Consider the following 16,118-nt stretch of genomic DNA (forward strand, 5'->3'; position numbering starts at 1 on the left):
TGACGTGATTTGCTAAATAATATCTTGAGTATTATTTTCAATGGTACTGTATAACCTGCTCAAACTTTTTGGAAAATGATCTTCATTTACATATTGCATGCAAATTTGAAAATGTATTTTCTTCAACGTTTAGATAATTGATTTCCAAGAAATATATGGCTGAATGGGAATTTAGCATGTGAAGCATGTTGCAGAATATGTGAAGATTTGTATTCTCATAAGACAGTACTGTGGTACTGTATCAGTCATCTTTCATCCTATAATTCTTTTGGGGTTTACAGAATTACCCATGTAAAATCCTTGCACATACTCAGGTATGTGCCTTTTACATGTACAACTATGTACAGTATGTAGATGCATATGTACATGTGGGTAACTTTTAACTGATTAGTAAACTCTTGAGATTTATTAACTGGCAAATTCTGTTACCTGTGTTTATTTTTCAAAGATTACATTAATAAACATTGACCAGGTACTCAGGATAATGGTAAACTTTCATATTACATAAAGATATCTTTATTATTCATTATGCCAACAAACATTTTGACTGCATAGGAAAAACTAGTGTTTCCGAACTTAAGAACTAAAGTGACTTTACCTTTTCTCTTATTCCTGATTAACATAAACAGTTTCATATTGCTCTGATTTTACAAAATGAACGTGAAAACATTTTGTCCCAGTGGCTCAACTAACAACAGAAATTTCATTATTATTCAGTTTGAAAATAAGATATTGTATGTTGATGGCAACAATGTGGTAAACACTTCTACAAAATAAAATCATTTTATATGCAATAAAATTTTTATGATTATACACATTCAGTATTATAGCCAACCTACACCAAAATAAATACAACTGTAACCATAAAAGCAGTATTCTGCATTGTGGAGTTAAATGTCACCCTTAGATTACAGTGCTGTACTCTAATAATTACCCTCTCGTGCATTATGACGCAAACCGTGTCAAATCAAAAGGTATAGACTATTTGTATTGGTGACACGAATTGCATCACTAAACATAAAAAACCCAAAATTCTCAAGATAATTGGGTCAAATTTTTGTGCGTCATAGATGTCTGCATGATCTTGCGATGGAAGCTTCCAGAAAGTACCAAAGTGTGGGTGGAGTTCCGCTGTCCATCAGTTTCCTCTCGTCAGCCATGCTGGTAGGTCGCATTTGTCTCTTATTTCCTCTCCCATCCTCCCCATAATTAATTAATCGTATCAAAATTTCAAAGCTATTGTTGGAAAGATCATAAAATTCCACTTCTATATAATACCTTGGTGGGTTTGTGAGAAAATATCCGAGATAATGCTGGGAGCACAAATAATTTTTTCTTTATTCGGAATGAAAAAAAATATACATACTGTGGTGTTATTCTCGTTTTTGTTTTGTTTTCCATGTTAAAGCCAAAACAATAATGAAGCCAGTGATGTACAGTACAGTTAACCCTCACTTTACGCGGTTAATGTAACCCGGAGGGTCCCGCGTAAAGTGAGGGTTAACTGTATTTAAATCATTAAAAAAATATATATTGTGGGATAAATTGGCTGCAGAACGAAGATGACCAGACCTCATAAGTGGTCCCTTATGGATTTTGTCGTGGTCAAGGAAACTTAAAAGCTTATTGTGCGCACGAGAGGGTTAATATTACATCAATATATATTAAAATGCAATTGATATTAAAATATCCGTACCTATAACAAAAGGTCAGACAAACTTATTCTTCAACAAGAAATCCATTAAACATTAAAATCATGAAGAAATAGATTACCGTCGACACAAAAAACAGATATTGTACAGTACTAGTAGAGCACTGAAAACTAACAGCCTTACTTAAAACACACACAAAACTAATCTACTTGATAAATACAATATCATAAATCGAACAGCCATAGGAAAACAAATTTATTTTTTTATATATAATATATATATTAAGTTAAACAACAAGCATAGTTTAACATGCATAGAGAAAGTGCATAGTTAAATACAGATATACAGTAATAAAACTCTATTTTATGTTCTATCATTCCTGCCATGCAGTGAGGTGTCTTGTGCAGAACTTCTGCCATACATCATCGTAATAATTTTCTGTACTTTGTGGAATCCTCTTTCACTACCGTCAGTATTACCTCAAAATAAGTCCTTTTTTTTTTCCTTAACCAGTCATTCTTTATGTCCACATCCCCACAGCTTGATAAGTGATTTTTCAAAAGCCAACCCAAACATATGATATTCACAGGTAAACATATATGATACAACAAATACACAGGTAATAATATTAGTACCTGTACTGTACACTCATAAACTTAAATACATAATTAACATATAGTACAGTACATTGATAGAGAAATTCAGTCTGAACACCATATATAGGAACCTTAAATGTAAATAAAAGACAATCCATGGATTTTACAGTGAAATGTGTTTTTAGTATTTACAGATTACCAGGTAAATATTCAAGTCATGAAAACTTATATTATGAGCACCAAACTTAAGATAGCCACTACTTAATGACCTGGGATTATTTATACACATAAATTTGAATTTTTAAGAGAAGTGTACTAAAAATGTCTTGTATAATAATAAAAAAAAGGTAAAACTCGACATTGTTACAATATTATATTTACATGCTTCATAATACTGTAACTAATATATTAGGAAATATAGTACATGTATTTATAAATTATTAATGCCTGCAGACATTTCTGCATTTTATTATGACAATCATAAAATATTATTATGTGAAATATTAATTATTTTTGCTAAAAATTAACTAAAAAGTAAAAGAATGTTTTAGCAAAATATATATTTATTAATAAGTTTATACCAAACTTATAAGAATAAGTCTAAAAACTTAAGTCATTAAAGTACAGAGTAATATAGTATGTGTACTGCATTTGGCTTGAAATATACTCTTCAATACAGGTAATGTATGTTGAAATGGGAAAACAGTACTGTACTGTAATGTACATATATTTAAAATAATTGCATACAGATTGAGGATCCTTTATCCAAAACCTTGAGGCAGACTTGCATTTCAGTATTCAGATATTTTTGGTTTTCATAAGCCTAGGACCACTTACATTACAATAGACTAAGTTTAGGTTAGCCAATATAGAATAGGCCCAGATCCATACTTCAAATACAACTGATGTAATTTTTCTACATAAACCACCACATCCTGCCTTTTCCATTTAATTCATTTTTACAGTAAATACAATTTTGTTAGGTATTCCTGTGTTGATATAATTTGAGATACATATTTTTAAAGAAAATTTCGTTTAGGTATTGTACTTTTAAATAGTGTAGCTAAAAGCTTAGCAGTGAATAGTGTGAACACACAAGGTTGTGGGTTACAGGTCAAGATGCATGGAGACTGCAGCAGACAGGCCCAACAGGCTGTTCTGTAAACTCAACCAGCAATTATCTATGCTATTGCAGCTGTTGTGTTTTGTTGTAGTTATGTGGAGTTTGTCTTCAGACCCTCGTGTGATTGCATGACAAAACACAGCGATGAAAATGTATGGTTATTCACAATCCCAGTTTCTTTACCAACAGACTTTAAATGTTGAAACTGTAGTTACACATACAGCTTATCACAATCCTAAATTGTTGACAGAGTTTATTAGAGTATCTTTATACTTTCATCCAAAGATGCCCAGAATTATATGCTTTTATCCAGTAGTTTTTAGAAATTTGGATGAAAGATCCTCAATCTGTAGGAGGATATGTGTTATAGCTCCTTTATTTATTTTTGCATTTTTCACTGTTTTGCTGAGTTGTAGACAAATTATTCCTATTGGAATATTATAGATTGACAGAGATTAGTGTAAACTTACTATCCTTGACACAGCAGGAGATTTTAAACTCGCTGCTTAAGGGGTTTAAAAATTTTTACACTTTAGCTTTTATCACACCAAAGAAATGTAGATAATTAAAAGACAAATTATGAGAAAGAAGAAATATCACAGAAATTTTCATGGGGTCAAAAATATGAGAAGACATGGTGTGCAATGTATTAAATATCTGGATGAGATATAGAAAAATACCTTCCTGTACTGAACAATAGGCCTGCATAACATGGTGTGATGAGTAATGTTATTAAAGGGGAGAGCCTTCTCTTGTGGATACACTTCAGGTAAGTGCACATCAGAGGTAACTTTAAAAAGTTCTTTAAGGCAAAAATTTAATATAGTTATGGTATACAGTATTCAACTTGAGTTTTAATTATCTTTTCTGTAGAAAAATACTGTACCTTAGTTTCTCCTGTGGTCCCTTTGCCAGCCTGTTTATTATTTTTGTTAAGTGCATCTATAATTCATGGTCAACAAATAAGCTTAGCTTAAGAAGTGATTCTTTCATCAGAGAAATTTTTACAGGATTTGCAGACCTACTGTATCAGGTATGGATTTCTCGTCAATGTTATATACCAAACTTTAAATTTCATAATTCCTGAATTTTCTCATAACATCTGAAGAGTCACGTTCCCATCCTGCTGTTGGCCTAGAAACAGCAGACTCTTTTCCTCTGCTGTATAGTAGACCTTGCTCAGAACTCCTTCTGGCGCCTGGCTTAGGGTGAGGAGCTTGGGAGGTGCCAGGCTCCAACATTCTCTCTTTTGTGTTAGGCGTTGCCCAGTGAAATGTCTGTTGGTGTGCAGATGCTGTTAGACACTTTAACTCATGATATATATGCTTAAATACAGTATTTTAAATTGATTGTGCAAATTTTATAAATTACCTACATGTGAAAATTAAATACTACAGTATTAAATACTGTATCTATATCTAGGTACTGTACTGTATAAAATCTGAATGATGATGAGCAAGTTCCATTTAATATACTGTACTGTAATACTGTATAAAATATTGTACATCATTATCCATATTAACAGCACTGTCTGATAATTGGAAATTTTTTTCCCTTTCCTACCCTGAACCTAGTCAAGTTGCAACAGATGTTTAAACCATTACTGCCTGGATATTTTCATATTTATTTTTTATTTTTTTTATAAAAATAAAATGCATAATTTAACTAAAATCTTGATGTTTATCATCATTTCCAATGTACTGTATTCATAGTTTTCATTCAATTTATTTTATATTTAAAAAAATAAAATAAAATAAAAATTTTCAAAGTAAATCCTAAACATCATTTCTTACTTTTTTCACATTAAGTACCTGTACTGTACTATACTTCATTTGAATCCCTCTAACCCCGCCTGGTATGTACAGTAGAGTCAGAACTCCCAGTCCATTTGATAAATTACCTGCCAGTACTGGGAGAGAGGGATTAACGATGAAAACTACAGTGTCGTGCATGTGGATAATTACCAAATACTGTATTCATAGGTAATATAAATAACAAAATATTAGACAAATCATGTTTCATTAGAAATATGGCTCCTTTTTCTATGAGAGGTTTAGTCCTGGGATCCAGCATTGGTTCATACTTGTCAAATCGGAATTCAGAGGAGTTGGTGTAGTGGGGGAATATTGTACAGGATGATGCATGGAAACTGTTTTTCAATAGTCAAGCTTATTGTTCACCATTAAAATTTTGAAAATGTAACACTGGATGATTATAATAATGTTTACACCTACTGTACTTTAAAGTGTTTCCTTAGATATTGGGGCTTTAGGTACAGAGTAGTTTGATTGATACAGTAGAAATAAATATTTGATCAGTGAAATCGTCATATAAGTTTACATTGGTTCATCTTGTACTGTACTGTAGTGTAGTATGTTGCCATAGTCACGGGGGGGAATGACTGCAAGAACTAATAATATGGGGGCACAGAGGTAACATGCTTGCCTCACCTCTGAAATCATTCTGTTTAATTTAGTTTCAAGTCAACAAGTTGGGACCTGGGGTTTTACCCCTTAAACTGATCTAGCAATAATGTACAGCATTACCTGAACCTTGCTCAGATATAAAATCAAATTTTAGAATCAATTTTCCATTTTTCTCATTAAGATTAATCCGTGACATTCTGTATACAGGTAGTGTAGTATGAATCCTGTGAAACTAAAAGAATGGTATGGTAAATTAAATAAAATTTTATTCATTAAGGTAATTACAATTACTGCTTCTTGTCTGATCAATGAAGTTAAGCAATGTTGGGTCTGGTTAGTACTTGGATGGGTGACTGCCTGGCCTTAAGATACTGTAGGCATAAGGACTCTACTGGAAACAAGCCTTGCATGGCATTGATCAAGCTGACTGAACCTAATTTCTTTTATTTAAATACATGAAGGAGTTCTCTTCAGTAAGATGGACAGTAAATAATCCCTTTGATTGTGGGAAAAATGTAAGCATTGAATTAGAATAGGCAACCTTGGGAGACGGGGAAAATTATTTACTAGAAGGGTGGGAAATATAGGCTTATATGACTCCTAGAGAAATTATTATTTGTAATTCAGTGCTAATCTGAAAAAAATTCTTTGGACTATTTAAGGTACACTACTGTATAACAGTAATGTACTATACAGGTACACTCACACGCCATAGTTTCGATGCACCCTCTACCCTGGACTCGATGGAAGTCGTAGCCTTGGCTTCATACCGACCCCCCCCTCACTTCCCCCACCCATCGTTCAGTGGTGCAATGTGGTAGCTCGAAGCTTCGCTGGATTGTACAAATAGCAGTTCATGATGTAATATTTGAGAGAATATATACACGATACATTTTTTTAGTGACTTCACAACACTTTATTTACCAGGGTTTGCAGCCGTGACTACGACTTCCCTCGAGCCAGGAGAAGGGGTAGAGGGTGCATCGAACTATGGCGCGTGAGTGTTCATAAATAATTAATTTTACCAAAGAAAATTATTTATAAATAAGAAGAGCTCATAAATATAAAATTGATTCTATTTAATGTACATTTCTTTATAAAACTTTTTAGATAATTATTTACATATTACAGTACTGTACAGTATTTGGATAACTGCATTATGTTAGAACAAAACTTACTGTGTTCATATGTTGTTTCATGCCACACCATTGCTCATAACTTACAGCTATGCCACTGTTCAACCATCGATCATACTGAGTCTTCTTCTCTGGGTCTGTAAGTGTATCCTTGGCAACCTGGCATAAAGAAAAACAAATAGAGTTGAATTATCCGAAGAATGTTATTAGGAAATTATTTAGGGTAAGATGCCCCTACAGAAAACTTAAGAGCTATTCTTCTACTTATTGAACCATCGTTTTATCGATAATAATCACCTAAAAATATATTTTTAAAAGTTAATATTTCTAAGGATGACTGTAAAAAATACAGTATTCCTTTTGGTCACATCAGGGATGGAAAAATATGTGTCTCCAACATTGCTATCACACTTGTGCCTCAACAAACTATCATGTACAGTACAGTAGTTCATCTGCTGATGAGTTGGATGCTTTCACACAACACTGGATGATTCCACATAGGAGTCTATAAAAACTAGAGTCATAAATTCTCCATTCTCTTAGTCATAGAAATTGCCACAGTGGACTAGGAATAAGAAATACAAAAAAGCCATATAAATACATGACCAGTCAGTCATATGTAGCCAGCAGGAGGGAGCCTAAAACATGAGTCTCCTCCACATCCTCAGGCAAGATCACAACCCATCCCACAACTTACAACTTCTAACCAATCTACTTGAATATCTTAGATCAGGAACACCATGTCTAATATAGTACCTGTACTGTATATGGATGTACATAATGCCTGGTTACTTACAGATAAATAGGGTAATACACTTGACCATGGAAACTATAGTGGCCTGAAGTTGTTAGATCAGGATATTAAAGTTATGGAAATGGCCAGTAAGAAATTTAAAAGGGAGAAAGTGGAAATTAATGAAATGCAATTTGGGTTCACGCCAGGCAGTAGGACAACAGAGGTAATATACAGTACAGTGTATGGTAAGGCGACTTAACACCTTAGTCTGTCCATTATAGAGAGGTTGTTTCATGCAATTCAGCAAGATATACAGTACTACAATGTATACAAACACATTGGTGCCACATCTCAGAAAACATGACAACCACTACTGTACCAGGTATAATTGTCAGATCTCCCCACAATATTGTAGCCACAGTTTACTTTCCTAATAAAGCTGGCAGTGGTGACTTGGTCAATACACAAGAGAATACAGTACAGTAGTTGTCTTTCTTATGGTACCTGACAATTTTGGCAGACTAAATGTTAAGCTAGAAAATAATGAAAATTTTCAAGTCTAACCTGTAATTTCTGGAATTGTAGCTCAGCCTCGGGATTATCAGGGTTCTTGTCTGGGTGTAGCTGTAGTGCAAGCACCTTATATTCAGTCTGGATTTGTTCAACCTGTAATAAAAACAAACAAACATATATCTTTTTAAACATTTTATTTCCACCACTTGCCATCTTACTAGATGTTCAGGCGGTTGGTCCATTCCTTGTCCAGTGTTATTACAGGGGGGAATCTGAAGTAACCAGAGAAAGCCTGTGGTGCTTGGTAGGGTCACACTGGATAACACCCTTCTCACATTTGTCCCAGTCCACGGACTGAACCCAGGAAACAAAGGTACGAGATTCACACATTACCGCTGTACCACCAACACCTCGGTATCAAGATTACACAGAAAATATATACCTGTATTAAATGTTTCATCATTCAGTGATAAAAATACCATGATTGAATTGATGCAAGATACAAGTTGACAGATTGAATATTAGGTCTTAACGACTTGAATAGCTAAAAAACATCAGTTTTACATTAGTACAATATCATGATTGTAAGGTTATTGAAGGTAAAGATATTTAGCATAACTAAAGAGGTTACTGTACAACACTGGCTTCCTGCCCAAATAGGAAGTCATGCCAATGTGACCCATATCACTTTATCATTGTAATGCAAAGAGGAAATAACTTTTAATTGTATGTTAATTTATGTACGGTATTTCTTTGTCATTTGAAGGTTCAGTATTTAAATAAAGAAACAAATTTTCCAGGGTGACTACATATGAGAGTTATTGAAGAGGTGCAGTACTTTTATGGCCTGATGTTCACCACCAGATGGCTCCAGTAATGTTCACATTAAGTCTGGTAGGTTGACCCTATTCTTATTTACTAAAATCATTCTTTCTGTTAATGTTGTAAACCACGTAACCTCTTCAGCCAGTATAGATAGCTATGTTTCTTGTTTGGGTAAAATTCATCGCCTTATATTTGTCCATTAGCTCTATCTCACTCTTGAACACATAAGAACCATCACTGCTGAACATATAAGAACCATCACTGCTGAACACATAGAACCATCACTGCTGAACATATAAGAACCATCACTGCTGAACACATAAGAACCATCACTGCTGAACACATAAGAACCATCACTGCTGAACATATAAGAACCATCACTGCTGAACACATAAAAACCATCACTGCTGAACACATAAGAACCATCACTGCTGAACACATAAGAACCATCACTGCTGAACACATAAGAACCATCACTGCTGAACATATAAGAACCATCACTGCTGAACACATAAGAACCATCACTGCTGAACACATAAGAACCATCACTGCTGAACACATAAGAACCATCACTGCTGAACACATAAGAACCATCACTGCTGAACATATAAGAACCATCACTGCTGAACACATAAGAACCATCACTGCTGAACACATAAGAACCATCACTGCTGAACACATAAGAACCATCACTGCTGAACACATAAGAACCATCACTGCTGAACACATAAGAACCATCACTGCTAAGAACCATCACTGCTGAACACATAAGAACCATCATGAACACATAAGAACCATCACTGCTGAAACATATAAGAACCATCACTGCTGAACACATAAGAACCATCACTGCTGAACACATAAGAACCATCACTGCTGAACACATAAGAACCATCACTGCTGAACACATAAGAACCATCACTGCTGAACACATAAGAACCATCACTGCTGAACACATAAGAACCATCACTGCTGAACACATAAGAACCATCACTGCTGAACACATAAGAACCATCACTGCTGAACACATAAGAACCATCACTGCTGAACACATAAGAACCATCACTGCTGAACACATAAGAACCATCACTGCTGAACACATAAGAACCATCACTGCTGAACACATAAGAACCATCACCTCTAAATTTTATGAGTAAACAGTTAAAGGTCATCCTTGGGGATACATTGTTTTTTTTTCATGATAGTTAAAGGTCAACCACAGAACCTCACAATTCTATTTATATTGGGAGAAATAGCAAAAAACATATCCTGTTACATTACCATTGCAAATTTATATTTTTTCGAGTATTTTGTACTGTTAATTAAAGTAATTTTTTTTTACACACCGGAGGGGGAGGTCCAGGGAGCTGAGACCCCCCCACCCCCCTTGGCTAGGAAGTCCTTCTGGTTTCTCTGGTTAAGTTAGGTTTCGTTTCGCCAGTTTTTTTGCGTGTTTTACCCCACAAATTCCCACTTCTTTAAAGCCCTGCCCACTTTGAACAACCATGTGGTTAATTCGAGAGGGGGGAGGGTCATATTTCCATAACTCATTTGCGACGTAAATGACGGTCACATTCACTTGAAACAATACAAAATATTCTAGAAAAACCTATAATTGTTAGTAGTTTCCGTGGTGGACTGAGAATAAGAAGGGCTTGCATTGAAGAAAGCTTAAATGGTACCCAGTCTGCAGAACGGATAAAAAACAAAATGTTATAAAGATGTTTAATGACATAGAAGTTTTTGAAGGATTTATTTAGATTCGAATTAATACAGTTTCAGATAATTCTACAGATTAAATTTAATCTAAATTATGAAATTAACTAGGGATCACAGGCTTATGTTAAAGAAGCCACAAATTGAATCACGAAGTTACAAGATAAAGGTGTGTCTTGGGCTCACATTCACAAAGATTCGTGTGTTTAAGCTAAACGCCAAACTGAAGTTTACTGAACAAACGTACAGTAAACACCTAACCGGTTTATATATATATATATATATATATATATATATATATATATATATATATATATATATATATATATATATATATATATATATATATATATATATATAAAGAAATCACGAATATGACACGTGACAATCATGTGTGAACTTGTAAACCACGTGGGAAAAATAAAATTACAATATTACTTAAATTTGCTTTCGTGTACAGTATTTAACACACCTTCAGAAACAAATTACACAGAGTCAGTCAGAAAGAGCTACATATTTCCTCTGTCACCCTGGGGGCTACTGACCCACGTAGAGTCCAAGGGGGTGTAAGCAAGTAGCTCGGTAAAGTCAAGTCAACCTAAGCTTCCTCACAGAACAGAAAGAGATAAATTTCTAAACCAAAAGAGCGGGTCATATCTAATAAAATCTATTCTCTGAGCAACAGAGATGATAATGAAGTAACTGTGTGTGCGTGAGGACCGATAGCATTCATTTATTAAGCGTGTACCTGTGTGTGTATGTTCAACACATCCACTGAATAATGCACTTGTTTCCTTACCAACTAAAGCGAAGAACTGTAATATGAACTTCCGGGTGTATTACCTACCCTCTTCAACTTTAAGACTCTCTCTCTCTCTCTCTCTCTCTCTCTCTCTCTCTCGTCTCAGTTTCTGAACGAAGTATCTCAGAAATGAATTCATCGATTGATATGACATTTGACAGACGTGTTCGGAGGTCACAGCAAACGTACCAGACTCAATTTTGGTGAAAGGTCAAAAGGTCAAGGTTAAAGAGCATACTATACACCACAGCCGCTAAAACAGGTCAATTAGTCGAGTGTTATTACGCTCGTAGGATGTGATTGACTTAAGTTTTATCACAATTAACAGACCAGGTTTTTTTAGGTCTTCCAGGGGGTGTCCTTTAAGCGTTTACCATAACATCTGAAAATTAGACACCCCTGATGATTAAACACAATTAACACTATCTGGAGGGGTTAAATAAGCTTAATTAGGTTAATTTCTGTTAGGTTAGACTAGGTTAGCTTGGATTAGGTTAGGTTTTGTTAGATTAAGTTAGCTTGGATTAGGTTAGGTTTTGTTAGATTAGGTTAGGTTTTGTTAGCTTGGATTACGTAAGGTTCTGTTAGGGTATTTAATAATCACCTTTTAATAAGCTAGGGTGCCTAATCTTCAGGTAATCCGATTTAACTTGCCTGGGATCTTTATCTTTCATCAACCAGGAACGAAATTACAGTATATTAATCCTTACCATGAGTTCGATCCTTCTACACAAAATTAATTAAATATCTTGCTAAAAAAAACTGGATTAATACTGATGAAAAAAATGGTTAGAGTTAGATGTTGACTAGTAAAGGAACTGCAGATGCTTTCGGTGGAGTCTAATTACTCAAAGTTTGAACGTCATATAAGATAGCAAACACAGGTAGACCGATTTTAATCAAGAATGTCAGATAAATGGAATGATGGCTGAGTTAACTGTGTGTGTGTGTGCTAGAGAAAAGTATACTAAAAATGTGTACACTAATTTGACGGGGATTGGCAGGTGGGTCGGGAGTTACCTTGGGGTTAATTTTAATTTTGAGAGAAGTAGGTCATACGATAACAACATATGTCCAGGTCATTAATCGAGGTCAAGGGTCATTAACTAAGCTCAGAGCTGCCAGGAATCCAATGCTTTGTTCGTTCATATGAGAGGTAATAATCGTTATATTGACTGGACTAATGCCTTCCTCACTAAACAAAAGCCCTTCATCCTAATCTACAGGCGCCAAAGTCTGTACTCGCCCCCGAAGATGTATTTCATTCAATTGCTTTTATCTAAATTTCTTTCGTTTCTATTTTATTTAATAATGTATATTTATTATGTATTAATCAGTTATTACCATTGTTATCATTATCATCACTACTGTAACATTTATTTGTCGTCATAATAGGGGGTTCAAAGTTGGCGCGGTAGTTTCTGGAACTTGCGTGTACGTTTATTTCTAAATAAATTCATAATATGTGTACGGACTTAAGAGTTGTCAAATTAACTTTCTTCTTAATTTAATTCTATACAATGAATCCGGTGTGTTGAGAGATTGATGTTTGTATGCCCCTATACTTATTATAAACGTCTAATTCTATATAGTACACATACACACAGTTTCAAAAATATTGTGCCAATTTTGAACCTCTAATATGACCTCTTAAATGAATTTGTTTTTTGTCTTGCTCAGGTAACTGTTTAAACAATCTCACTAAACCTGAAAGTGCATGGCAAGAACTACTCACTGCATTTTGGTATGGTAAACTATTAATAAAATTGTCATACCTCATAAAATTATTTAAGCAAATATTGTCATCTCAGCAACGCACTAAAAGATAAATGGAATTAATTTTGAAATATCACAGTTTTAGAGGGACCAGTAGCTGTTTTAGTTTATATCCAACACTTAAAAATAATGTTAACAATACCAATAACTGTGACATATAACCTTTAAGATATATACGTAGATTTCCGGTCACGTACTACAAACTTAATGGCTTGCTTAGTAGGAAACATTTTCACATCGAGTGTGCATTATTATCTAAAATATGTTATCATTAAACAAACGCCTCCCGCCCATTAAAATATAGGTTCATAAAACCTCTATCTGTAAATGTAGAATGTGACAGCAGATAATGGTCCAAAAAATCAATGAAGACTCCTGGCGCAACAGGTCTACGCGTTTCTTGAAGCTGAGCAATTTCGATAAAAGATTACATTTGATTTTTGCATTACTTACCGAAGAACTTGGGTCACATCCAAGAATGATGTAGTAATTATCTGTTTTCTTGTCACTAGAGCTCAAAATTTCATCCATCATTATGATCAGTCTTGATGGTCGAAGATGAATATATTTCTGCCCGCCGTGAGTGAGGGTGAACTGTTGCAATCCACGAAAGGAAGGCAGACTTGCGACCTGACGTCGAAGGACTTATGACGTCAATGTTTCCTGCGGCGCTGATTGGGTGAATTGAGTATTATCTGCACAGCTTTTCACCAATCAGAGCAGTTCTTATCTCCACTCCCTTGTTTACTTTCTGGAACGTTCAAACTGAAAAGAAATAACTATTTTCAGAACATGTATGTGCAATTGCTCTGTAAATTTAAAGGTTGAATTATTATGATATATATTATAATAATGTAATGAATATAAGATAACTAAATGCTTGAAAATTGCCAACACACTTCTGTTTCTTCTAATCTTAACGCGATTCCGTGAAAGTGTTATGACGTCATCATTTAGGATGCAAACACTCCTAGCATCTCTTCTAGTGAGCAAATAGATAAATAGATTGACATCCTAAGTAGACATTTATGCAGTCAAATCGTCGTAAAATTTTACATTTGCCTAACATATATGTAAACAGTGCAGAGATGCAAACAATGTCAAAAAATCGATTCAAATCAAGTTTGAGGATTGTCTGATCCTCTTCGCTACTCGTCAGTTTATTAGCTAAGTACAGGCATATGTGCTATTCTAATGTGGAGTAAATATGCTGTTAAATTTCAGAAACTTGTGCGCAGTTTTAAATGTTTCCCGAATCTGTGCGCTTGCTGAGAGTTGTTCCGTACCTTGACCTTGCTCTAAGCGTTGTAATAGAAAACGTGCAAACTATATTTGAAGGGTTGACCTAAATATCTTGTGGTTTTAAACTACACTCCACAAACAATTGTTTATAGATTGTGGATGTCTTTCCATTCCCAAGTACGTGTACCCTGGGGCGAATACTTGTTTGTCACGAGGTGGCTAATATGCATTCAGAGAAGAAGTAATGTGTGTCAGCGACCATACAAATAATGCCTTTGGTTAAGAACTGAGATTAGATATTTTCACAGTACTGTAGACGTAGTGGGTAACAAAATGTAGGCTATGTATCTAAGTCAACCTTACCTCCAAATTGTTGGTCGAATAAGTAATAGTGGTACAGAGTGCAGGAAATTTTTAAAAATCCCAAGGAAAAAGATTTTGTGGTAAAAGGAGGTATTTTTCATCTGACTTACCTCAATTTGAAAATTTTATTGGTTTATTAAGTTCTATTTTGATTGTTGTTTCAACATGATGTGACTTAATAGTGTTAATACAGAAAGAGAATCTTATGTCAACACTAGTTCATTGACCAAACACTCAAGTGAAGTAATATGATGTTTCTGATGATATACAAATATTTGATGTCAAGTATAACTCTTTTTTATATTCATAGTCTTATGAAAGGGTTAATTTTGGAACAACTGGTTATCTATTTGAATCCTCCTCCCCACCAGAACTACTGCCTGGGAGCAAGAGCCCTCCTCTATCACTGGCTATCTGTCAGGAATCATTTATAAGGTCTTGTCGTCCTCAGAGTGGCAGCTGTTCTGATGAATATTGCAGGCGTAACAAGAGAGCAAGAGTGATTTATGTCTAAGCATGACTAACACTGAAATACTGTATGATGAAACATGTGTGTGCCACCGTTGTTAGTCAGGAAATTCAGCTGGATCTGCGTGTATCACTGTGAACAAGTAAAATGGTGTGTGTGTGTGTGTGCACAGGGTACCGTCCTCATATCTGAGGGTTGGCGACCACAGACCAAAGTCGCCATACAAATGTTTGCCGATGACACCAAGTTATTTCGGAAAATCAAGAACCATGCGGACTGTTAAGAGCTGCGGAAGGATCTCTGTGAACTCCAGGAATGGTCGAAGAAATGGCTGCTGAGATTCAATGTCACGAAATTGTTACGACCGTGTCGTATTTTTCTATTTTTTTTTTTTTTATACCATGCTTCCATGTTCCATATTATTCCTGTAATGATGTGTTGTATTTACTATTATATAATCTAGTCACCTTAACCCTGTGCTGTTAACGTTTTAACTGTTATTATTTGTTCAAACTCATTTTGTATTGTAACCAGCATTCTTTGTTCTCTAACGACCATCTGCATCGTTAAACGACCCACCGGCGGGTCGCGTGGCGGGAGCCGACCTTATATATAGGACCCACCAACTGACGGAGTTAGTTCAGTCCTCTTGTCATACAGTCCACACCCTTTGAGTGACACTCGTCACCTGTTACTTATACTTAAGTTATTTGTGTTGTTCCTGCCGCCACCAATGTGGTATA

The 16,118-nt window shown here is 34.9% G+C and overlaps 1 protein-coding gene across 1 annotated transcript; it reads right to left on the minus strand.

Annotated features, from left to right (window-relative positions):
* Nucleotides 1–500: 500 nt before the first annotated feature.
* LOC121861660 (J domain-containing protein-like) lies at nucleotides 501–14,051 on the minus strand. Its single transcript, XM_042359554.1, has 4 exons — nucleotides 13,755–14,051; nucleotides 8,234–8,335; nucleotides 6,976–7,092; nucleotides 501–4,648 (listed from the first exon to the last, which is right to left on the minus strand). The coding sequence occupies exons 1-4, from the start codon at nucleotides 13,833–13,835 to the stop codon at nucleotides 4,439–4,441; spliced, it is 510 nt and encodes a 169-aa protein (XP_042215488.1). The 5' UTR covers nucleotides 13,836–14,051; the 3' UTR covers nucleotides 501–4,438.
* Nucleotides 14,052–16,118: the final 2,067 nt, after the last annotated feature.

The sequence above is a fragment of the Homarus americanus genome, unplaced genomic scaffold (assembly GCF_018991925.1).
Source record: "Homarus americanus isolate GMGI-L3 unplaced genomic scaffold, GMGI_Hamer_2.0 scaffold51216, whole genome shotgun sequence".
NCBI lineage: Eukaryota > Metazoa > Arthropoda > Malacostraca > Decapoda > Nephropidae > Homarus > Homarus americanus.

Bases quoted from the DNA above. Each gene is read 5' to 3' on its own strand.
- LOC121861660 (XM_042359554.1), bottom strand. From the start codon at position 13,835: ATGATGGATGAAATTTTGAGCTCTAGTGACAAGAAAACAGATAATTAC. The intron at 8,336-13,754 runs GTAAGTAATGCA...TTTTTATTACAG, and splicing joins GATGTGACCCAAGTTCTTCG to GTTGAACAAATCCAGACTGA. The intron at 7,093-8,233 runs GTTAGACTTGAA...TCTTTATGCCAG, and splicing joins TACAATTCCAGAAATTACAG to GTTGCCAAGGATACACTTAC.